At 38.6% G+C, this 25,775-nt stretch overlaps 1 protein-coding gene across 1 annotated transcript in view; it reads right to left on the bottom strand.

The window, feature by feature from the left end:
• KIAA1549 (KIAA1549 ortholog) overlaps positions 1-25,775 on the bottom strand; it is a 142,800-nt gene that overhangs the window by 9,166 nt on the left and 107,859 nt on the right. Inside the window, exons 17-18 of the mRNA XM_064574911.1 lie at positions 17,177-17,223; positions 11,088-11,245 (exon numbers count right to left, since the gene is read on the bottom strand). Coding sequence (XP_064430981.1) covers positions 11,088-11,245; positions 17,177-17,223 — 205 coding nt within the window. The remainder of the gene's footprint in view (positions 1-11,087; positions 11,246-17,176; positions 17,224-25,775) is intronic.

The raw sequence follows: 25,775 nt of genomic DNA, 5'->3' as shown, positions 1-25,775 counted from the left end.
TTTCTTAAAAGGCAGGGTGCATATTTCTTTGATTTCAGAATGTTTAAGTACATTTATTTTCACCATACTTATATTTTCCCCATAACTAAGCTATGTCATAATTAAAATTTTAAAGCCAACCCCGCCCCCCCCGCCCCAGCCTCCTCATTGAGGTGTACTGATGGTTAAAGCCAGGAGTCTCTCTAGAGCTCATGCTCCACACTTAGACACGCTATAGCCTCAGGTAGCTATGAAGGCCAGGCTGTAAATGATGTATTTTCTCCTCTATCAACTTTTGGTATGTGGATATATCCCTATTTCATAGATTAAGGGAGAAAAAAAGTGATCTTTAAGCACTGTGAAATAAAATACTTGTTTCCAAAAGCTCCTAGGATCATCAAATTCATCTGTGTTGTGCAGACTGGTCCTACAAGGTTCAGAGACTTCACGGAGGTAGGGGAGGTGGCCCTCTCCACCTTCCAGTCCTCTCCTACTCAATTTGTCAAATGAACAGCCTCCATTAGCCAAATACATTAACAAAAGGTGGGGGGGATGCCACAGTTTTATTTGGTTATCTAATAACTAAAGGTCAGAGAAAACCTGCCAGGCTCTTATCAGAGCAATGTGCCCTACAGAAACTCTTGCCAGTTACTGAAGTTTTATAATAGTTATTAAAATTATTAGGACTATCAGTACTGTCTGCCCAATACACACTGAGCAAATCCTGCAAAAAAACAAAAGCAGTACACTGTTCCCCAGCATTTACCAAAGTGCAGACAAGTGCATAGACAGAAAAGCATAGCTTTGTGTTAAAACTACAGTGGTAGTTGAAATCATAATTCAGACACAATTCTGTATCTTGCTCTGTTAACTTAATGATACAGCACAGGCTTTCCCCATGATTCAAGTGGGGCATCACATGCAGGAAACCTGGGTTTGCATTCCAGCCCTGCCACTGTGACCTTGGGCAGCTGGCTATCACTCCCACTGAGCCTGGATGCCTCAATTCTCAAATGGGGATAAAAAATGCACTTCATGATGTTATTTCAAGAACTGAAAGAGAGAAAATAGGTCAAGTACCATAAAAGTAAGAGGCAATTGGGAAATCTTAAACCCTCTTTTTCTGATTCTTTCTGAGCTCTTCATTTTAAATAGCTGCACAACTGGGGACTTCCAGGGAAGATGGTGAAGTAGAACCTTAAGTTCACTTCATCCCCACAGATACACCTAGAGAACACCCACATCAGTGTAAATCACCCAGAAAATGACCTGAAGACTGGCAGAACAGACTCTCCACAGCTAAACATAGAGAAGACACCACATCAGAAAGGGTAGGTAGGGCAGAGATGCGTTCAGGAACAAACCAACCCTCCAGACTGTCCTCAGGAGGGAGAGTCACTGCAAGCACAGAGAAGGGAGAGGAAAAGGCCCCACCTCAGGCACCCCAGGCACAGGGGACCTGCACTGGGAAGATAATCCCCGTATCATTTGACTTTGAAAACCAGAGGGGCTTAACTTCATGAATTCTTATAATCAGTGGGGTTTAACACCTAGAACGTTAAAAATGAATAGGCTCAACTCTGGAAGGCAGAGGGCAAGAGGAAACTGAGTCCCCCTTTAAAGAGACAGAGCAAAACCAGCCCCACTTAGATACAGCATAGAAGCAGCAGTTTGAAAAACGCTTGGGGTACAGAGATGCCACTTCCCTGCCCAGCAGCCCCGGCCTACATATATAGGTGACACCTGCAGGAACCAGCATAGCACAAATACTCTCCACCTAGCTCCCTAACAGTGCCCCCTACCCCCACACACTTCTGTGGACCCACCCCCTCCAACCTGCCCTTAGGCCCTCTCCAAAGAAGCTCCAGGTTCCTCCTAGGGCAGAACTGAGCTCTGTTAACACCAGGCACCCTGTTCCTGTATCCTCCTGCAGACACACCCCCTCCAACCCACCCTTGGCAGGAATCCATAAAAAGAGGTATCACAAGCATGGCAGTATGCAAGCAGCCCTGACAGGGATCAGCACCACTCAAAAAGTGATTCCTGCCCTGGGGTGAGAGGATGATAACCACACACACTAGTCAAACTGGGACCCCAGCAGTGGGCTGGGGGCAGGCATCTGGTGTGACTGCAAGCCCCGCCAACCAAGGAAAGCTTTTCAGGGGACAACACGGGGAAAATGCCCTCCACTTCAGTGCTACTGTATCTCTGGCAAACACCTGGTCTGACCCCAAACAAGCCCAACGTGGCCCCAGACTGGCCCACTAACAACAAGGGACCAAACCCTGCCCATAACAGGCAAAGAGCCATCACAGACAACTGGACTGAAGGCAAAAGTGGCACCACCACAATTGTAGGGTGCACCCTCACACAGGAGGTGCTTAGGAGATACCCCTTAAGCACCAGGTTCTGATGAACAGAGGACATCGCACGGCAGGGCACTACAGGACCTCTTCTTCATAAGACCACTACTTTCAAGAGCAGGAGATATAGCTGACTTTCCTAACACATAGAAACAGACACAGAGAGTTAGACAAAACGAGGAGACAGAGGAATATGTCCTAAATGAAAGAGAGGTAATAACAGGAAGAGAGCTAAATGAAGCAGAGATAAGTAATATGCCAGATAAAGAATTTAAAGTAATAATCATAAAGATACTCACTGGACTTGAGAAATGAGTGGAAGATCCCAGTGAGACCCTCAACAAGGAGAAAACAAAGAACCAATCAGAGATGAAAAACTCAGCCACTAAAATTTCTGGAGGACAGAGTAATGGAAAGCAATCAAGCTGAACAGGAGAGAGAAAAAAAGAAGAAAAAGTGAGAATAGACTAAGGGAACGTAGCAACACCATCAAGTACAACAACATTTGCATTATAAGGATCCCAGAAGAAGAGAGAGAAAAGGGGGCAGCAAAATTTATTTGAAGAAATAACAGCTGAAAACTTCCCAAATCTGGGGAAGGGAAAAGAAATCCAAATCTTGGAGGCACAGAAAGCCCCCAACAAAACCAACACAAAGAGATCCACAACAAAACACATAGCAATTAAAATGACAAAAAAAAATTAGTGATAAACAGAGTTTCAAAAAGAGCAAGAGAAAAGGAAACAGTTACATACAAGGGAAGCCCCATACAGCTATCAGTGGATTTTTCAGCAGAAACTTTGCAGGCCAGAAGGGTGTGCCATGATATATTCAAAGAGCTGAAAGAAAAAAACCTGCAACCAAGAATACTCTATCCATCAAGGCTATCATTCACAATACAAAGATAGATAAAGACTCTCCCAGACAAACAAAAGTTAAAGGAATTCATCACCACTAAACTAGCCCTACAAGAAATGGGGACTCTTTGAGTGGAAACAAGAGATCATAAGCAAGAATATGAAAAGTAGGAAGTAGGAAGCACAAAAGCAGCACAAATTATGTGTACCTATAAAAATCAATCAAGGGATTCACAAAATAAAAGGATGTAAAGTATGACACCATTTACCTAAAACATGGGAGGGTGAGGAGCAAAAATGTAGTGCTTTCAGAATGGGTTCAAACTTAAGTAACCATCAATTTAAAATAGACTGCAAGGGGCGCCTGGGTGGCTCAGTCGTTAAGCGTCTGCCTTCGGCTCAGGTCATGATCCCAGGGTCCTGGGATCGAGGCCTGCATCAGGCTCCCTGCTCCACGGGAAGCCTGCTTCTCCTTCTCCACTCCCCCTGCTTGTGTTCCCTCTCTCGCTGTGTCTCTCTCTGTCAAATAAATAAATAAAATCTTTAAAAAAATAAATAAATAAAATAAAATAAAATAGACTGCAATATGCATAAGGTGTTATATATAAACCTAGTGGTAATCACAAGAAAAAGCCAGTAATAGATCTGAAAAAAATGAAGAGAAAGGAATTCAAGTATATCACTGAATTAAGCCAGCAAACCATGAGATAAGAGAGCAAGAGAAGGGAATAGAGAAGAACTACAAAAACAACCATAAAACAAGTGACAAAATGACAATAAGTACATACCTATCAATAATTATTTTGAATGTAAATGGACTAAAACACCAATCAAAAAACACAGGGTAGGTGACAGAATGTGGATTAAAAAACAAAACAAAACAAGAATACACTGCCTACAAGAGATTCATTTCAGACCTAAGACCCATGCAGATTCCAAGTGTAAAAATGAAAAAATACCACGCAAATGGAAGTGAAAAGAAAGCTGGGATAGCACTACTTATATCAGACAAAATAGACTTTAAAACAAAGACTATAACAAAAGACAAAGAAGGACACTACACAGTCATAAAGGAAACAATCCAAAATGAAGATATGACCATTTTAAGTATTTATGCAACCAATATAAGAGCACCGAAATACAGAAAGCAGCTATTAACAAATATACACAAAGTATCAATAGCAATGCAATAATAGTAGGGAACTTAAACACCCCACTTACATCAATGAATAGATCCAAACAGAACATCAACAAACACATAGTAGCTTTGAATGACACACTGAACCACTTGTATCTAACAGATTCAGAACATTCCATCCTAAAACAGAACACACATTCTTTTCAAGTGCACATGGAACATTCTCCAGAACAGATCATATGTTAGGCCACAAAACAAGTCTCAACAAATTAAAAAAGACTGAAGTCATACCATGCATCTTTTCTGACCACAACATTATGAAACTAGACGTCAAACACAAGAAAAAAATATGGAGAGATCACAAATACATGGAGGTTAAATAACATGCTGCTAAACAATGAATGGGCTGACCAAGAAATCAAAGAGGAAATCAAAATCAAAAAACACATGGAGACAAATGAAACAAACAAATACAATGGTCCAAATCTTTGGAATGCAGCAAAAGCTGATCTAAGAGGGAAGTTTATTGCAATACAGGCCTACCTCAAGAAGCAAGAAAAATCTCACACAACTTAACCTTACACCTAAAGGAGCTAAACCAGAAAAAGGGTTTCTTTTTTACTGGTTCACCTAAAACCAGTAAAAGGAAGAAAATAAAAAAGATTAGAGCACAAATAAATGAAGTAGAAACTAAAAAAACAATAGAACAGATCAATAGAAACCAGGAGCTGGTTTTTTGAAACAGTCAACAAAAGTGATAAACCTTTAGCCAGACTAATCTAAAAAAAAAAAAAAAAAGACTCAAATAAATAAAATCAGAAATGAAAGAGGAGAAATAACAACCAACACCAGAGAAATACAAAGGATTATAAGAGAATATTCTGAAAAATTATATGCCAACAAATTGGACAATCTAGAAGAAATGGATAAATTCTTAGAAATATATAACCTCCCAAAATTGAATCAGGAAGAAACAGAAAATTTGAACAGACCAATCACCAATGATGAAATTGAATCAGTAATCAAAAAAGTCCCAACAAACAGAAGTCCAGACCAGATGGCTTCACAGATGAATTCTACCATTTTTTTTTTAAGATTTAGTCATTTATTTGAGAGAGTTGGGTGGAGAGGAGCAAAGGGAGAGGGAGAATCTCAAGCAGACTTCCTGCTGAGCACGGAGCCCAAAATGGGGCTCAATCCCATGGCCCTGAGATCATGACCTGAGCCAAAACCAAGAGTCAGACACTTAACCGACTGAGCCACCCAGGCACCCCAAATTCTACCAAACATTTAAAAAAGAGTTAATACCTATTCTGCTCAAACTATTCCAAAAAACAGAAGAGGAAGGAAACCTTCCAAATTTATTATATGAGGCTAGCATTACCCTGATAAAGACATCACAACAGGGGCGCTTGGGTGGCTCAGTTGGTTAAGTGACTGCCTTCAGCTCAGGTCATGATCCTGGAGTCCCGGGATCGAGTCCCGCATCAGGCTCCCTGCTCAGCGGGGAGTCTGCTTCTCCCTCTGACCCTCCCCCCCTCATGCTCTCTCTCTCTCTCTCTACTTCTCTCTCTCAAATAAATAAATAAAATCTTTAAAAAAAAAAAAGACATCACAACAACAACAACAAAAGAACTACAGGCCAATATCTCTAATGAACATAAATGCAAAAATCCTCAACAAAATATGAAAAAACCAAATCCAACAATACATTTAAAAAATCATTCACCATAATCAAGTGGGATTTATTCCTAGGATGCAAGGATAATTCAATATTCCCAAATCAATCAATGTGATACATCACATCAACAAGAGAAAAGAACAATACGATCATTTCAATAGAGGCAGAAAAAGTATTTGACAGAGTACAACATCTATTCATGATAAGAACCCTGAAAAAACTACGTTTAGAGGGAACATACCTCAACATAATAAAGGCCATATATGAAAAACCCACAGCTAACATCATACTCAATGGTGAAAAACTGAGAGATTTCCCCTAAGATCAGGAGGAACAAGATAAGGATGCCCAATCACCACTTTTATTCAACATAGTACTGGAAGTCCTAGCCACAGCAATTATACAACAAAAAGAAATAAAAGGCATTCAGAGTGGAAAGGAAGAAGTAAAACTTTCACTATTTGCAGAGATATGATACTATATATAGAAAACCCAAAGGACTCCACCAAAAAACTACTAGAACTGATAAATGAATCAGTAAGGTCACAGGATACAAAATCAATATACAGAAACCTGCTGCATTTCTATATACTAATACTGAAGTATCAGAAAGAGAAATTAAGAAAACAATCCCATTTACAATTGCACCAAAAATAATAAAATACCTAGAAATAAACTTAACCAAAGAGGTCAATGTCCTGTATTCTGAAAACCATAAAAAACTGATGGAAGAAACTGAAGATGACACACACAAAAATGGAGATATTCCATGCTCATGGATTGGGAGAATATTGCTAAAATGTCCATACCACCCAAAGCAATCTGTATATTTAATGCAATCCCTATCAAAATACCAAGGATTTTTCACAGAACTAGAACAAATAATCCTAAAATTTGTATGGAACCACAAAAGACCCTAAATAGCCAAAGCAATCTTGAAAAAGAAGAACAAAACCGGAGATATCACAATCCCAGATTTCAAGATTTACTACAAAGCTGTAGTGATCAAAACAGTGTGGTATTGGCACAAAGAGACACATAGATCAGTGGTACAAAGCAGAGAGCCAGGAAATAAATCCACAATTATATGGTCAATTAATCTTTAACAAAGGAAGCAAGGACGTGCAATGGGAAAAAAGTCTCTTCAGCAAATGGTGTTGTGAAAACTGGACAGCAGCATGCAAAAGAATGAAACTGGACCACTTTCTTATACCACACACAAAAATAAAACTGAGAATGGATTAAACACCTAAGTGTGAGACCTGAAACCATAAAAATCCTAGAAGAAAGCACAGGCAGTAACTTCTCTGACATCATTCATAACAGCATTTTTCTAGATATGCCTCCTGAGGCAAGGGCAATAAAAGCAAAAATAAACTACTGGGACTACATCAAAATAAAAAAGCTTTTTCACAGCAAAGGAGGGTGTTATACGCAACTAATGAATCATTGAACACTACATCAAAAACTAATGATGTACTATATGCTGGCTAACTGAACTAAATAAATAAATAAGTAAAACAAAACAAAACAAAAAAACAAAAAGGCAACCTATGAAATGGGGAAAGATATTTGCAAGTGACATATCCAATAAAGGGTTAGTATCCAAAATATATAAAGAACTGATAAAACTCAATACCAAAAACAAAAAAAAACACAAATAATCCAATTAAAAATGGGCAGAAGACATGAATAGACGCTTCTCCAAAGAAGATATCCAGATGGCCAACAGATACAAGCAAATATGCCCAACATCACTCATCATCAGGAAAATGCAAATCAAAACTACAATGAGATATCACCTCACACCTGTCAGAATGGCTAAAGTCAAAAAAAACAAGAAGCGGGGCGCCTGGGTGGCTCAGTCGGTTAAGCGTCTGCCTTCGGCTCAGGTCATAATCCCAAGGTCCTGCGATTGAGCCCCACATCGGGCTCCTTGCTCAGCGGGGAGCCTGCTTCTCCCTCTGCTTGTGCTCTCTCTCTGTCAAATAAATAAATAAAATCTTTAAAAAAAAAGAAAAAAAAAGAAGCAACAGGCGTTGGCAAGGAGGCAGAGGAAAAAGGAACCCTCATGCACTATTGCTTGGAATGCAAACTGGTGCAGCCACTCTGGAAAACAGTAGGGAGTTTCCTCAAAAAATTAAAAATAGAACTACCCTACAATACAGTAATTTCACTAGTGGCATTTACCCAAAGAAATGAAAACACTAATGCAAAAAGATATATGCACCTCTATGTTTATAGCAGCATTATTTACAATAGCCAGATTATGAAAGCAACCCAATATCCATCCATAGATGAATGGATAAAGAAGAGGTGGTGTGTGTATACAATGGAATATTACTCAGCCATAAAAAAGAATGAAATCTTGCCATTTGCAATGACATGGATAGAGCTAGAGGGTATAATGCTAAGTGAAATAAGTCAGTCAGAGGAAGACAAAAACATAAATTAACTCATGTGGAATTTAAGAAACAAAACACATGAACAAAGAAAAAAAGAGACAAACAAAATAACCAATTCTTAACTACAGAGAACAAACAGATGGTTACCAGAGAAGAGAGGTGGGGGGATGGGTGAAATAGGTGAAGGAGATTAAGAGTTATACTTATCATGATGAGCGCTGAGTGATGTATAGAAATACTGCATCACTATATTGTATGCCTGAAACTAATATAACACTATATATTAAGTATACCGGAATTAAAAAAAACTAAAATGAAATTAAGTAATTAATAATAAATAAACAGATGCATAATTTACTCACTGATTCCCTTATTACTAGGCGTTTAGAGGGCTCACAATTGTTCGCTATTATGAATAATGCTCTAATAAATATCTTTGCACTTGTAGTTTTTTCCCAGTATTTGGATTTCTCTGGGGAGGAGAATCCTAGATTCTCAAAAGTGGAATCCCAAATCCAAAGCTCAGTAAGTCATTCCCAGCTGCTTTCCAAAAGTTTAGTGATTTATACCACCACTGAAAATATAATCATTGTAGCTGACGTCCATTGAAAGTTTACAACATGCCAGGCACTATTTTGAGCCCTTCACATTCTGTTATCTTCTGCAATCCTCAAAACAACCACAGGAAGTAAGTACTAACACATTATGCCCACTGTACAGAGCAAGAAACTGGATACTGATGTTGTCACGCGCTACATTACTATGAAAAGATACAAGACTGAAATGGTGTCTCGTCATGGTTTTAATGTACATTTCTTTAGTAATTTTCACAACTGGGCATTTTTCATATTTTTACTTTCATGTGATACACACCCCACACAAATATTCCTTCTGTGAATTCATTCTTCCTGTCCTTTGCCCATTCATGCTCCGAAGTCTGCCCACTTATCAATTTATATGAATCATCCTCTAATAAAAATACCTCATGGACATATCTATCTGCTGAATACTTCCCTAGATACTATTTTCCTTTTGCTTTTACTAATTTTTAGATATAGACATATTTGATCATTTTACACAGTCAGAAAGGTAACTCTTCCAGTATATCTTAATATTTTCTATTACAAATTTTTACACAACTTAATCTCTTATTAGAAATTATTAGAAAATAACATCCTCTTCAAATGTTTTATAGGTATCATTTCTCTATTCTTCTAGATTGAAGATGAGTATGTCTGAATTTTGTTTGGGATATGTAATACACAACAAGCAATAATTAATATTTCAATAATAATTCAAATAAGCAATAATTAGTAGGAGAAACAAAACTCACTGTAAGCACAGCATGTGTAAAATATACGAAATCCTGTAGGATATCCAGATACATTATTTGTTTTGTTGACTGACAAACAACGCAACATACAAGAACTTCCAAAGAAACCATAATGGGTAATTATCCAATTATTACAAGTTTCGAATTGGCTTAAACTAGTTCCTTGATGACATTATATATTTTTAAAGATTTTATTTATTTATTTGAGAGAGAGAGAGAATGAGAGAGAGAGAGAGAGAGAGAGAGAGAGCATGAGAGGGGGAAGGGTCAGAGGGAGAGGCAGACTCCCTGCCAAGCAGGGAGCCCGATGCGGGACTCGATCCCGGGACCTCAGGATCATGACCTGAGCAGAAGACAGTAGCTTAATCAATTGAGCCACCCAGGCACCGTCTTGATGACATTAGAAAGGTAGGTATCGTCCAAAATTTAGAAACTGTAAAAAAAAATAATAAGCTATTCAACATGTAATGGCTCCTCTTACTAAAGCTTCCAACAGGAAGGTGAAGAAATGAAAATAAAATAAAAAGGAAAATAAAAGAGTGACGTTGAGCCCTTGGAATAAACAGTTAGGTGGGTATAATGAACTTTGAGGATTTTTCAGAGTATGCTGAGCTGTACAAAAAGAAGAAAGAGCTTAAATCTTAAACTCCATATATGCTTTAGGAACAATGAACAACATTCCCAAATATAGCGTTCATAGTATCAACTATTGATGAGATGGAATTCCATGATACGAAACAGCAATTTTTAATTCTGGGGTTCAAGACTGGATCTCAGGTAAACTGCTGGGGCAGACCAGCCAAGTGCCATGCAGGAATCTCAGCTCAGCCATGTTGGGCCCTGCTTGTCACCTATGAACAGCATCCCTCGTCACGAGGGCCAAATGAAACAAAAATCTCCCTCAGGTCACTGGCCAGCAATGTCCAGAGTTGCTTATCACAAGCTGGAAAAATGCCTTCTTTAAAACAAACACTTGTTTTTAATACCATACCAAGTGCTCAGCAATAGATCTTTCAGTTTACCATAAGAATTCTGAAACGTCTTCCCTGGAAGAGTTGTGCTGTGAACTCCACGTGAAGGGACAGCGTCTGAGACACAGACTCAGGAACAAATCAGAAGGCATCAGTCCTGGGATCTCAGCCACCCTCTCTTCCCTCCTCCCCTGCCTACACCTCCACCAGGATCCAGGGGAACGCAGCTCAGACCAGTTGTGCAGGTCACCGAATACTGGCACACCAAAGCGCTGGGAAGCCTGAAATGTCCTCTTCCGGAATGTAGCCAAAAGCAAGGGCTGTCTAGCTCAGAAATGCAAGCTAAACAGCCACATGTACCTGTGGTGCCCCCGACAGGCCGTGGCCGGGCCACCGATGGCATGTCCTCCGAGTAGATCCCTCGGGCGGCGACCGGGGCTTCAGCCGATGCCTGTGGCTGCTGGAGCTCTGGGGCCACCAGCTCCGAAGCCTGCAGCAAACCGGGGCCAAAACCTGGTCTGAAGGCAAAGCAAGCCCAAGCATCAGGACCACACTTTTCCCTGGCTCTGGAATTTTATTAGTTCCACTTTCAGCCCTACAGAAAAATAAGACCTCACTGTCTATTGGTGTATACATCTCCTCTCCTAGAACACGAGCTCCCTAAGGGCAGAGGCGTTTTCTGTTTGCTCACTGGCATATCTCCAGCACGAAGAACGTTGCCTGGAGTATGGCTGATGCTTGATAAATCTCTGCCAGATGACTGAAGAAGAAATGCCTTAGTTTACAGACTACATGAAGGTGCAGGTAAAATTCTAGGGCCTGTGCACCTCCAGCATCGGACTGAAGTGGTGGTTCCCAACCTCGGCTGCCCATGAGCATCTTTTAAAAACCCCGATGTCCGTGCTGCACCCCAGACCTATGAAAACAAGATCTCTAGAGGTGGGACCCAGATTCGGCTGTTCAGAGTTCCACTGATGATCCTGATACTCATCAAGGCTGAAAATCAGTGCTCTAAAGCGGAGGTTCTCAAACCTTTTGGTCTCAAGATGCCTTTACACTCATAAATTACTGAGGACTCCTGAGAACTTCTGTGTATGTGGATTATATCTATAGATATTTCTTGCGTTCAGAATTAAAATGAAAACATTTTTAAATACCTATGTTTAAAAGTAATTTAAAAATAATATTAAGCATCTTACCTGTTAATATTTTCTCATGAAATCAACTTTTATTATCTAACCCCTCCCTCCCCAAAAAGTAGTGAGAAGAGTTTTACATTTTTTCAAATTTCCTTATAAAGACATCTGGATTCTCATATACTTTGTATTCAATCAGTTGCTGTTAAGTTATTTTAAGAAGAAAATCTGAACTCACATAAATACATAATTGGATAAGGAAGGCTTTAATTGCCTTTTCAGATGATACTCAAATATTTCAGAAAAATATTCTTCTTTGATACACCAAAACTCAACAAAGTTTCCTTAAGGGTTAGTGGCAACATGGAATCTGAAACAGTGTCAATTAACTTTATATAATCTGTTACAGAAATCCCACTGTTCTGTTTTATACTTTGAATGGACCCATGCATGATTTTATGACATAAGTCATTTGGAAAATATGAGTTCACTGAGTTTTGCAAACTTTCTAGATATTGATACATTTCATTTGGTAGTATCCAAAAAAAATCACATTATTAATATCATCACTGAGCTCATCAGAAAAGTCTTTTAAGTACTAGGAAGTTGTGAAGCACCCAGTGGCAGACAAAATTCAAATTTTCACTTGAAAGCTCAGCTTTATCGGTGGCAAGAAATCCTGTCAGTTATTTTTCTGGAAGTGACCGGCTCACTTCCTTTTTTTCAAGACAATGTCTGCCAAGCAATCCAAGTCTGAACAACGATGTCTGCCAATTGATCACTCAAAGAGAAAACATAGCAGCAGTACAGATCAGTTCCCAAACAAATGAACAGGAGCTTTTCCTTCAAAATTCCATACTACACAAAGCGCTTTATATGTACTTCCTCTTTTGCTCTACAGATGATTAAAGACTCAAGGGTTTACTTTTGATAAAATTAATAATTTGTACTACTTCACCGAGGACATGCTAACATAACGAACAAACTGGCATTTTTAAAAATCTGATTGCATGGTGAAGAATATGAGGACTACTCAGGCCATCTGGTGCCTCTGCCTTGTTTCATGCTAAGGTTCCAGCAGTTTCATCCACCACTGCTTCTGCCCCTCAGTGTAGGCATCAGCACAAAAAAAAAAAAAAAAGAAAGAAAGAAAAAGTTAAATAATGCTTTAGTATTATTATGAAACACAGTTTTGACTTCATAGACACTCCTCCCCAAAAGGGTCTCAAGGACCCTCTCTCTAGGGATCTCAGAATTCCACCTTGAGAACCACTCTTCTAAAGAAACTCAAGAATATCTAATTACAGTTCTTTGCAAATGACAACCAGTAATTAACAGATCAAATTAGTTTGACGAGAACATAGACTGACTTGCCCCTATTCTATAGTCTTATTTCTGGAGCACATCTCGTAAATTGAGACCCAGGCTATTTATATTGCTCTCTTTAGATAATTGTTACTGTTTTAGGTTGACCTCAGAGAGAGATGTCTGACATCTCTGACCTTACAGATCTGAGAGCGTAACATAAGGCATGCTCCTCCTTCAACATCTGTATATTGGAGTTCACCTAATTAAATCATATTCTCTTGACCATCCACCCAACAACTAGCTCTTGCCCTTTACTTATTTCTACTTTACCCAATTATCCTCCTCCTGGCTACATGTGCATCCTTTTTATCCTCAATTGTGTGTTCACAGTTCAGTGTGATCCAAATCACCCAGAATCCTTTAACTTGAGTAACCACAAAATTGGTCATCCAAACCAGAACGCTTTTGAGAGTCAAAGTTATTAATAATTACACTAGAAAACAGGTGTGAACTGAACTGGGCAAACCAGATCAGATGCCCCCCCGCATCATTAACTTCTGCCCCAGATCACCTAATCTTCACGTGCTCTCTTTACCTTTGTTGTTTTTGGACCACGAAGCAGTGCCTGGGTTGGGGAAAAATAAAACAAGCCCCTCTGAAAATGAGGGCAAAGAAAGAACAGAAAAAATGAGGAAGCAGGTAACATTCCTACTTCTGTGTGACTTGTGGTCATTGAAAAGATAGCTGAGTATGATTTCTGAGATTAACTCTGACAATTCCTTCTTTGTAATAAATCATTTGCCCACTCGTGTGGGTCTGCTTATGGACTCTCTATTCTGTTCCTCTGGTCTATTTGTCTAGCTTTACAGTGATAACACACTGTCTTCATTACGGTTACAGTAATTTACAACCTTTAGAATAGTCTTCACACACTATTCTTCTTTTTCTCAAAGTGTCTTGAATATTGTTGGGCCTTTGCATTTCCATATAAGTTTTAAAATCAGCTTGTCAGTTTCCACATATTTTTTTAAAGACCACAAACTACCAGGATTTTGAAAGAGATCACAATGAATCTGTAGATCACTTACAGGAGGACCGATATTTTAAACATACTGAGTTGCCCGATCCATGAACACTTTCTTTAGAGGACTTGACTATCTAGTGAGATTAAATCTGAGATATTTTATATTTTTTAATGCTATTTTGTACAGTATATTTTGTCTTTTGCTCATAAACAGAAATAAAACAGATTTTTGTATGCTGATCTTATATCCAGCTATTTTGTAATTTATCTATCTTGCTAAATTCTCTTAATTCTAACAACTTATGTGTTGACATTTAAGGATTTCCTACTTAAAAAATATATCATTTGAGAATAATAACAGTATTATTTCTTTCCTTGAATTCCTTAATCTTTTTCTTTTTTTCTTTTTTTTTTTTGCTTCACTACACCATCTAGACTCCCAGAGCAATGCTGAATAGAAGTAATGGCAGCAGCTATCTTTGTCTTGCTCCTATTCTCAAAAGGAGAGCTTTTAACATTTCAACCTTAAATCACATTTGCTGAGATAACTGTTATCAGATTAGACAAGTTCACTTCTATTCTTTATTTGCTAAGATTTTTACCATGAATGGATGTTGAATTTTATCAAATGCTGTATTTAGTGAAATGAGATTTCCCTCCTTTATTCTCCTCAAAGTAGTGAATTGGATTGGTTGATTTTTCAAAATGTTAAATTACCCTTGCATTGTTGGAATAAATCCAGTTTGGCTGTGATATGATATCCTCTTGAATACAATGCTGGGTATGTTTGCTAATATTTAGTTTCAAGTTTCTGTATCTACGTTCATGAGTAAAACTCATGAACCCTTAATGTTTTCTTTCCTGCAATTTCCATGTCCTTGTCATCCTTGATATCAAGGATATGCAGTCTTGGGGCACCTGGATGGCTCAGTCAGTTAAGTGTCTGCCTTTGGCTCAGGTCATGATCCCAGCACCCTGGGATCAAGCCTTGCATCAGGCTCTCTGCTCAGCAGGGAGCCTGCTTCTTCCTCTGCCTCTGCCTGCCCCTCCCCCTGCTTGTGCTCTCTCACTCTCTCTCTCTGTCAAAAAAAAAAAAAAAAAAGGTTATGCAGTCTCAAAGAATGAGATGGGGAGCATTCTCTGTTTTTATATTCTTTAGATAAATTTGTAGAACACTGGCATGTTTTTTTCCTTTGGTGTTTTTGGCAGAATTCACCATTGAAGCCCAGAGTTTTCTTTTTTTTTTTTTTTTTAAGATTTTATTTATTTATTTGACAGAGAAAGACACAGAGAGAGCAGGAACACAAGCATGGGGAGTGGGAGAGGGAGAAGCAGGCTTCCGGCGGGGCAGGGAGCCCGATGTGGGGCTCGATCCCAGGACCCTGAGATCATGACCTGAGCCAAAGGCAGACGTTTAATGACTGAGCCACCCAGGCGCCCCAGCCCAAAGTTTTCTTTGTGGGAAGAATTTTAGGAATGATTTCAATTTTTTTAATAGTTATATGACAATTCGGGTTTTCTCTTTCTAGGAATTCTTCCATCCATCTTATATTGAAAAAAAAATCAATTTAATTTATTTCCTGATAAATTCTACCCACAACATGGGGCTCAAATTCACAACCCCAAGATCAAGGGTCACATGCTCACTGACTGAGCCAGCCAGGTGTCCCAGAATTTTTCCATTTAAATTTTTTTTAAAGATTTTATTTATTTGAGAGAGAGAGAGAACTCGAGAGAGAGCATGAGAGAGAGAGTGAGCACAAGGAAGGGGGAGGGGTAGAGGGAGAAGCAGACTCCCTGCCGAGGGACCCTGGGATCACGACCTGAGCCAAAGGCAGACACTTAACTGACTGAGCCACTTTCCATTTTAAATTTCACAAAAATGTGTTCATAAAATCTTCTTAGTATCTGTAAAATTTTTTAAAAATCAGCCTTTTAGAAATCTGTCAAAATCTTTTTTGTTTCTGAAAGATCTGGATTAGTATGTCCTTTTACATTCCTCTTATTGATAACGCTATACAGCTTACTTGATCAAGCTCTCCAGGGATTTATCAATTTTATTAGCTTTTTTCAAAGAACCAACTTCTAGCTTTGTCAATCTTCTCTATTATGCTATTTGTTTTTCTATTTCATTACTTTCTTTTTATTTTATTTCTTTTTAAGATTTTATCTATTTATTTGAGAGAGAGTGAGCGAGACAGAGATAGCACAAGCAGGGGTAGAGGGAGAAGGAGAAGCAGACTCCCCTGCTGAGCAGGGAGCCCAACACGAGGCTCCATCCTGGGACTCTGGGATCATGACCTGAGCCGAAGGCAGACGCTGAACCAACTGAGCCACCCAGGTGCCCCTATTTCATTAATTTCTATTATTTTTATCATTTCCTTCCTTCTACTTCCTTTAGGTTTAATTAGATTTTTTTTTTTTAACATTGAGATGATGCTTAGATCACTGGTTTTCAGCCATTTTTCTTTTCAAATATATTTTGATTCATTTAAGGCATCAAAGTCCTCCCTAAGCATGCCTTGAGGTGTATCCTACAACTTTCACTATGTTGAATTTTCAAGACTCCGAGCTCCATGAGTCTGTCCAAAGTTTTGCTCAGCTTCTCAGTCGCCTCCTCTGGAATTAGCAGGTGCCCCTGGGAGAAAGTTTGCCCAAGAGGCAGGGCTCATCTCTCTGAATTTCCTGGATCTTGGCCCCATACCACTTCACTGTCCTATTAGCTATCTGGGTTTGGTTTTGTTTTATTTTAACATCTTGTCTAGCTATTCCAGTTGCCCTCAGCAAATTATCTAGTCTGTCACTACTGGAAGCAGACCTTAAATTCCACCTTTTTTCTCCTCTTCAGATTAGCCCAAGACAACACACAACTCAGAAGTTTTCATCTGCTCTAAATATTAGCTCAAAGAAGTGAGTTTACAAAATTTTTAAAAACAGCCTATGTGAGGAAGTTCTAATGCATTTTCTCTTGAAAACTTTACCTTGGCAATGGGCCTGATGGGGGAGTCATTCCATAGTCTTCATATCTCTGGAAGAAAACCAAAAGAAGATGAAGATTAACATTCCACATTTATTAGAAAGTGACAACAGCAAACTTAAAAATTTAGGCTTGCAAGATTAACTTTAAAGAGAATTATTTTCTCATAAAACAGTTGGCATGCCATTTAAGCATTCTGCCATTCAATAACGCCAGAAGTTTCAGCTTGGGGAACTGGGCTACCAGGCTTTAAAAAAACAGACAACTCATTTCCAGACCTTTCTTTCTTTTATAAAAAATATGAGTAACAGACAGCCTTCCAGCCTCTGTTCTTCCCTCCAGGCTCATTCTCTACAAATCTGTATCTTCTGCTAAAAAGGTAGGCCTTCGTGGCCACACTTAGTACAAATGACTCTGCCAACATGGGCCAAGATGGTCACCAGAGCCACTGGGCTTCCAGCAGCAATTCAAATACACTCACAAAACTAAAGTATGTGAGCACTGAACTGTGTTAATAGAACATTGTGAAAAGAGAACCAGAAATTAGAGAGACACTTAAAGATGAAGTTACATTCAGTTTCTGAAAGTTTTCTGGTTCCAAGGAGGCCCAACCATACTCCCGCCCTTATATTCCATCCGGTGCCCCATAGCCTTCAGTCAACTCTTTTTACTTGAGCTAATCTCAGCTAACCACGTGTTCTTTGGCTAGAACAATATCAATATGGCATCAGATTTAAAGAAATGTGTATCTATGTTGTGTTCCTCATGAAATCAACACATCCCGACCCTAACATTCATGGGACTCCTACTTCAACACTTCTTTCAACAGCTGTGAATCGCTATTTGGGAATCAGATACCTTAAAAGAGCAGTTACTCTGGACAGAGTCCATCCAACTGCAGTCAGCTTGAACCAACTGGTTGTCCAGGATCCAGAGCTCCCAGTGAAGTTATTAAGTCAGCCTTGTTTCTGGACCTGCTCTCATATTAGACATTTTTTAAGCTGTCATTTAATGAATTAGTATTTTGTGGTAAGAGCTATAAGCACTAACTCCGGGCCCAGTAACAGCAACAAAGGGCTCACTACCTCTATTTTATAGATGAAATCAACTCACAAGGAAGTTATTTCCTCCTAATAAGTCTTTCTGACTCAAAAGACCAGCTTTTAACCACCACTGCACCGCATTGCCCATGGTTCCCAAACCAGATTTCCCCCTTGAATGAATTTCTACTTTATGAAGAAAAGTAGAGGCTTTGGAACCAAACAGACTAGCCAAGCTACTCAACTTCCCTGGGCCTATTTCCTGATGCCAAGAAGGACAGAATGAACCCTATACCTCATACAGTTTGAAGGGATTATTACATATGAAACTGTGCTCAAATTACTTCATCTTCTGACCCTCTCTGCTTCCATCCCCTTGGCAGAGGGAGGGAGAGGAGAACCTTGTAGAGTTCCCCAGCTGAGGTCAAACAGCCAAAGGGGATTATGGAAGAAGGGAAGAATAGAAGGAAAAGGAGTTTCAATTCCTTTTCAAATAATTAAAGGGAAATCTGAGACCAGATAAAGATTATTCACAGTGGCCCCTGTGTTTTTCAGCTGTCTGAATTTTTTAAACATACTCATGTGCAAAATAAAACAAAACAAAAAAAGATCAAAGTTTACATATCAGGATTTCAGGAGGTCCAGTAAGTGATAAACTAATACAAAAACAGTGAAAACTAGCTGTCCACTCTACCTGTTTTGTTATTGTGGTACAAGGCATTTTAACTCTGTTGTAATCAGAAAAAGGAAGTGATTTTTCCAGATAGTGCACACGCCAATGAAAAAGATTAAAAAAAAAAAAATCATAGACATAATGACAGGTGTTTACTTTAAGTGGGTCACATCTATATAAAACTTTGGGCAACACAATAGAATTTTAAGGTTTCAACCAGTGATGTCAAATAAAAATCCCATTTTAATGCATCCCTTCCTTCTATTCAGTATAAAACAGGCCAATAGAGCAAGAAAGCCATGTTAAATGGTTGGTGGAGTCTGGGATGAGTCTGTTTGTAAAATGTCCTGGTTCAGACAATCATACTTGGTACTTAGAAGACTGCTCCAGGGAGGTTAACTTTACTCAAGAAAGCAGAAATACCACCTATCAAGTGGCCTTCTCACCAATGCATAACTAACACCCTTACACTGGCAAAAAAAAAAAAAAAAAAAAAAAGACTAAAAAATGTCATTAGATGGTAAATCAAGGTTCATGTGGTAACTGAGGACATCCTGAAATCTACATTATTGTAGTTTTTACTGTAGTCAGAAGAAGGGAATAAAGGATGATCAGGTTCCTCCTGGCAACAAATGGTAATTTATGACCAATTATATGAGATGATAAAATTATAAACATGATAAAATTATATGAGATATGCACAGATATAGCCAATGATTCTGGTTTTCCACTAGATTAGCTATCATCATCAAAACATATAAGGGTAACATCAAAGGTCCATGATGAGAAAATCACTCAGTTAAGAGTATTTATAAAAATCTTGCTATGGATTTGAATTCTTGGTTAAGATGGTGGATTAAGGCATTATCACGGAATTGTTCATCTCCAAAACCTATGAACAATGAACAAATAATCAGTCAAAAATTATTGCTAAAATTCACCAGCAGAAACCAAACAAGCAAAGAAAGGAACAGTTTCATGCCATAAACTGAGAAAACTAGCAGCCAAGGAACAAAAAAAGGACTATGGTTGCATAATGGTAAAGTAGTAAGAATAGCAATTCCTTTTTTAAAGTTCAAACATGAGACGATAAAAGAATAGAGTGAATGGAAATGGGAGACCACAGAATTGAAATGATTTGGGACCTAATTATTGGTGGAAATGATTTGAGGACCGAAACAATGCCATTATGACTCTAAGAAATCAACTAGCAGGGAAAAGAATAGATATGGCTGCAAATCAAATCAATGCCACAGAGAAAAGGCCCATGATAATCATAAAGAAGGCAGAGAAACCAGGACAATGTAGCTAAAGCCATTAGAGAATAAAAGGATAGGTATAGGAAACAAAGATGAGCCAACATGAAGATAACTGGTATCTTCGACTACGATAAATAGAGTAAGAAAATTATTTCAGATACAAAAGCAAGTTTCCCTTAAGTGAATGAAAGAGCTGAATCTGAAGATCAAATGGACACTGGCTGTTCATAGGGGAAAATGATTCAGAAAAACTGGCTGAGTGCCCAGAATTATTTACGCTTCCTAGCAGTTAGGGTACATACATACATCCCTTACCAGGAAAGGGGAAATTAAGATGGCCACAGATTTCTTCATAGAACAATTCAGAAAGCATTAGGAACAGAGAGAAGTAACATATAGACGCCAGCAGCGAACAAGGTCATGTTAGAAAGTGATATGAGAACTCTTCCTTTGCAAAACCCAAGATTAAGTCAAGCGGCTCCTGTAGGCTTCCCTCCTGGTGCTGAGTTCCCCTGTCCTCCATAGGATGCATCTACTGTGTCAGCCTCTCCGCTCCCAGCCTGCTCAACACCAATAAATGGCATTTTACATGTCAGCCACCACCCTCATATCCTACATTCGAGACTGGAGGCAGAGGGACAATCAGGAAGCTCTTACAATGGTGGCGAGATATGAAGGTGGCTCCGACCCACATAAAGCGGAGGATTCGAGAGGAAGAATCTACAAAGCTGCAGCAGGTTGAATTGACCCCAACTCCCTGTCCTTGCCCTTCAGTGTAGTCTACCATTTCAACTGCACCTGCTAATATGTACATTTCTTGCCCCTTGTCCTTTCATCACATTTGCCTGAGAAAGCCCCACTCCTGGATCAATCCAACTGCCCGTTTTCTCCTTGTCTCCACCTGGATATCCAACTGCTGATCAACAAAACTACAGAACTTTAATTTGTGCCACTATAATTTTGCGACAGTCATTCTCATCAGGGGCTTCAATGCCACTAAGTAATTATTCTTATGTCCCTAAACGGTTTTCTTTCACTCTCTACTGTAAGTATGCACAATCTCTGCTCTCCCTCAAATCTCTTGCCCTGCCACACTTCGCTCGTTCTCAATAAATGACTCTGCTTTTTCCACTGTGAAAAATAGAAGCCACAGTGAGATGGGAGGCCTCTCAACTTCCTGTCACCCACTACAAACATGATTATATCTGTACCCAACTCCTCCCTCCTCCTGCTATTAAATTGGAAGGAATATATCCCCTCATTTCTAAAGATAATTCCTCCTTCGGCACTCTGGACCCGCCTTCCTGTATCATCGAACTCTCCCTCTAGACTGGCTCAGTGCCATCAGCAATAAACACACTGAGGCCATGAAGATTTTTCTTTTCTTAAATCCATTCACTGCATCATGCTAGTTGGGGCCACCAACATCACTCACCAAGATTACTAGGACAACTTCCTAAGTGTCTCCCTGCTTCTGGTCTTGCACCCTAACAAACAATTCTCCAGTCTAAAATGAGAGCAATCTGTCAAAAAGGCACACTGAATTATGTCTTTAGACTGCTCAAAACTCTTCAGTGTCTGGCCATTACCCTCAGGATGAGGGCTAAGCTCTACCCCTATCAGCTTCCTGCTTTTTCTCTCCTGCCTCATGTCTCACCGCTCTTACTTCTCACTCTATATTAGTCGCCCAGAACTAATTTCATTGTTAAGAACATTTTGGAGCAAAAATTTTAACAGCCTTATTTCATTATAATTGACACACAATGAACTGCACATATTCAAATATACAAATTGTGAAGTTTTGGCAAATGTTGGTACCCGCACACCATGCTCATAAACCAGACAGTGAACATATCCATCACCACCCAAGCTTCCTGGTGCCCCTCTGTTATCCCTCAGCCCCATACCCTTTCCCAAATTCACTCCATCCCTAGGCAACCACTGATCTGCTTTCTGTCACTATAGATTAGTTTGCATTTTCTAGAATTACATATAAATGGAATCATACAATATGCACTTTTTTTTTGGTTGAGGGGGTGGCTTCTTACCCTCAGCATAACTATTCTGAGACCCAAACATGTTGTCATATGTATAAAAAATTCATTCCTTTTCATTACTGAGTAGTATCCCACTGTATAAATTCAGTACCATTTTTGTTTATATATTTGCCTGTTGATGTGCATCTGGGTTGCTTCCAATTTGAATCTATTACAAAGAAAGCTGTCATAACGTACAAGTCTTTGTCTGGACATATGCTTTCATTTCTCCTCAGTAAATATTTCAGAATAGAATGACTGGGTCATAAAGAAGGCATAGGTTTAATTTTTTAAGATATTGTCAAACTGTTTTTCAATAGGTTGTGCTATTTTACATTCTTATCAACAGTTTATAAAAGTTCCAGTTGTTCATATTCTAATAGGTATATAGGGGTATCTCATGATTTATTGCACTTTACTAAGGACTAATGAGATTGAAGATCTCTCCATCTGCTGATTCTTCGTATTTGTCTGCTTATTATTTGTATTTCTTCTTTGGTGACATTTGTGTTCGAATCCTTTCCCATTTTTTTTTTTTAATTAGAGAGAGAGAGAGAGCACAAGCAGAGGGGATGGCAAGCAGAGGGGATGGCAGGCAGAGGGAGAAGCAGGCTCCCCACTGAGCAAGGAGCCCGATGTGGGACTCTATCCCAGGACCTTAAGATCATGACCTGAGCTGAAGACAACCACTTACCTGGCTGAGCCACCCAGACATTCCCCCTTTCCCATTTTTTATGGGATTGTTTGATAATACAAATCTTGTTCAATTTATTGAGATTAGCTTTATGGCCCAGAATATGATCTATCTTTTTTTTTTTTAAAGATTTTTTTAATTTATTTATTTGACAGAGAGATAGCACAACTAGGCAGAGCGGCAGGCAGAGGGAAAGGGAGAAGCAGGCTCTCTGCTGAGCAGGGAGCCCGATGTGGGGCTCAATCCCAGGATCCTGGGATCATGACCTGAGCCGAAGGCAGCCACTTAACCAAATGAGCCACCCAGGCGCCCCAGAATATGATCTATCTTGATAAATGTTCTGTGTACTCTGTTTTAAAGCTAATTTTTAAATTTTAATTCCAGTATGGTTAACATAAAGTGTTATATTAGTTTCAGGTGTACAGTATAGTGATTCAACAATTCTATACATTACTCAGGGCTCATCATGATAAGTGTACTCTTTAATCCCCATCACTCATGTACTCTTGAAAGAATGTACATTCTGCTCTTCTTGGATAAGGCACTTTATAAATGTCAATTAGTTCAAGCTGAAAATCAGTATTAATTCAAGACTTGTTCAAGTTTTCTCTACCTTGATGATTTTCTATGTACTCATTCTTTCAATTATTGAAAGTGTTGAAGTCTCTGCCTATAACTGTGGCTTTGTTTATTTCTGCATGCAGTTCTATCAGTTTTTATTTCACATATTTTGATGCTCTGTCATAGGCACATAAACATTTAGGATTTTATGTCTTCTTGATGAACTGACCAATATAGTATTATGAAATGATCCTCTGTGTAATATTGTTTACTATGAGATCATTTTGGCTAACATTAATATAGCCACTCCAGTTTCTTGTGATTAGTGTTAACACAGTTTATCTATCTCCATACTTTTTTTTTCTTTCTCCATACTTTTAACCCATTTGTGGATTTATATTTAATGTGAGTGTCTTGTGGGCAACAGATCATTGGATCTTGAGTTTTATTCCACTGATAATCTCTGCCCTGTAATAAGAATATTTAGACCATTCATATTTAATGTGATTAGGGCTGAATTTAAATCTACTATCTTGGTGTCTGTTTTCCATTTGTCCCATATGTTCTTTGTTCCCCTTTTCCTCTTTTTCTGCCTTCTTTTGGACTGCATACTTTTTTTTTAAGATTTTATTTGATTGATTGATTGATTGATTGGGTGGGGGGAGAGAGAGCGCAAGCATGCAAGCCGGGGGAGGGCCAGACGGAGAGGGAGGGAGACAATCTCAAGCAGACTCCACACTGAGCACAGAGCCCAACACCAGACTCAATCTCACGATCCTGAGATCATGACCTGAGCCAAAATCTAGAGTCAGATGCTTAACTGACTGAGTCATCCATGGGCCCCAAGACTGAGTTTTTATAATTTCATTTTTACTCTTTTGTTGGCTATTAACTATTACTCTGGAAGTTTTTTTCATGGTTGCTATAGTTTATATTCTATATTTTTCATTCATCACAATCTACCTGCAAGTGCTATCATTTCACTTCGTGTATGCTATACGAACATCAAAAGAGTGTACTTCTATTTCTCCTCTCTTGCCCTTTGTGCTATTGTGTTTTCATACATTTTACTTCTATATATGCTATAAACCCCATAATACAGTCATCCTTTTGCCTTAAGTAGCCAATTATCTTTTTAAAAAATTTTAAATAATAAAGAAAAAGTTTTTTTAAATTACCCACATATTTACATTTCTAGTGTTTTTTACTCATTTATGGAGATCCAGATCTTTATCTGGCATCATTTTACTTCTCCCCAAAGAATTTCCCATAACATTTCTTGTAATTAAAGTCTGCCAGTGATACATTCTTTCAGCTTTTGTGTGTCTAAAAAGTTTTGAAAGTTATTTTCAGCAAATAGAGAATTGACAGTTTTTTCCTTCAGTTCTTTAAAGGATTGTTTCACTGTCTTCTGGACAATGAGAATTTTGCTGTCATCCTCACCTCTGTTCCACTGCATTACAATGTGTCCTTTTTCTCTGGATGATTTCAAAATCTTTATCAATTATTTTGAGCAATTTGATTATACTGTGTGGTATAATTTTCTTCATGTTTCTTGTGCATAGTGGGTCATCAAACTTTGTGGATCTGAAGATTTATAGTTTCCAACAAATTTGAAAAACTTTTGGCCATTATTTCTTTATTTTTTCTAACTCTCCCTCCCTTCTTCTGGGAACTCCAATTACATGTATATTTAGTCCACTTGAGGTTGTCCCGATCTCATCAATGCTCTATTCATTTTGTTAGTCTACTTACTCTCTTTGCTTCATGTTGGATAGTTTTTATTACTATGTATTCAAACTTACTAACCTTTTCTTCTTCAATATCTAATCTGTCACTAATCCCATAAGTATATATTTTATCTCAGACATTATAGTTTTCATCTCTACGTTGATTTGTATCCTTTAATGTCCTCAATGCCTCTACTTAATACATTCAATCTTTTCTCTAGCTTCTTGAACATATGGAACTTCATTATAACTATATTTTTAAATCCTTGTCTACTAGTTCTGTGTCATTTTCCTGCCTCTGCTTATATGGTTAGTTTTGATTGGATTTCAGACATTATTAATTTTACCTTGCTGGATGCTATATATTTTTGTTTTTTTATAAATATTCTTGAGCTTTGTTCAGGTTCACATGTTATTTTAATGCTGTTAGGTAGAGCTAGGGAAGCTTTAATCTGGGGCTCATTTTGCTCCACTACTGAAGCAAACCAATGCTCCTTCTGAGTAATCTAACTGGTGCTCCATGAATTATGCAGCTTTCTACTCTGGAAGGAAAGGAACTGTAATAATCAGCTTGGGCTGTCATAACAAAATACCACAGAGTGGGTGCTTC

The sequence above is a fragment of the Mirounga angustirostris genome, unplaced genomic scaffold (genome assembly GCF_029215605.1).
Source record: "Mirounga angustirostris isolate CCGP_5_RB_7025 unplaced genomic scaffold, mMirAng1.0.hap1 SCAF_12, whole genome shotgun sequence".
NCBI classification, from domain to species: domain Eukaryota; kingdom Metazoa; phylum Chordata; class Mammalia; order Carnivora; family Phocidae; genus Mirounga; species Mirounga angustirostris.
The sequence above is the reverse complement of the archived record's forward strand: the minus strand, read 5'-3'. Positions and strand labels throughout refer to the sequence as shown.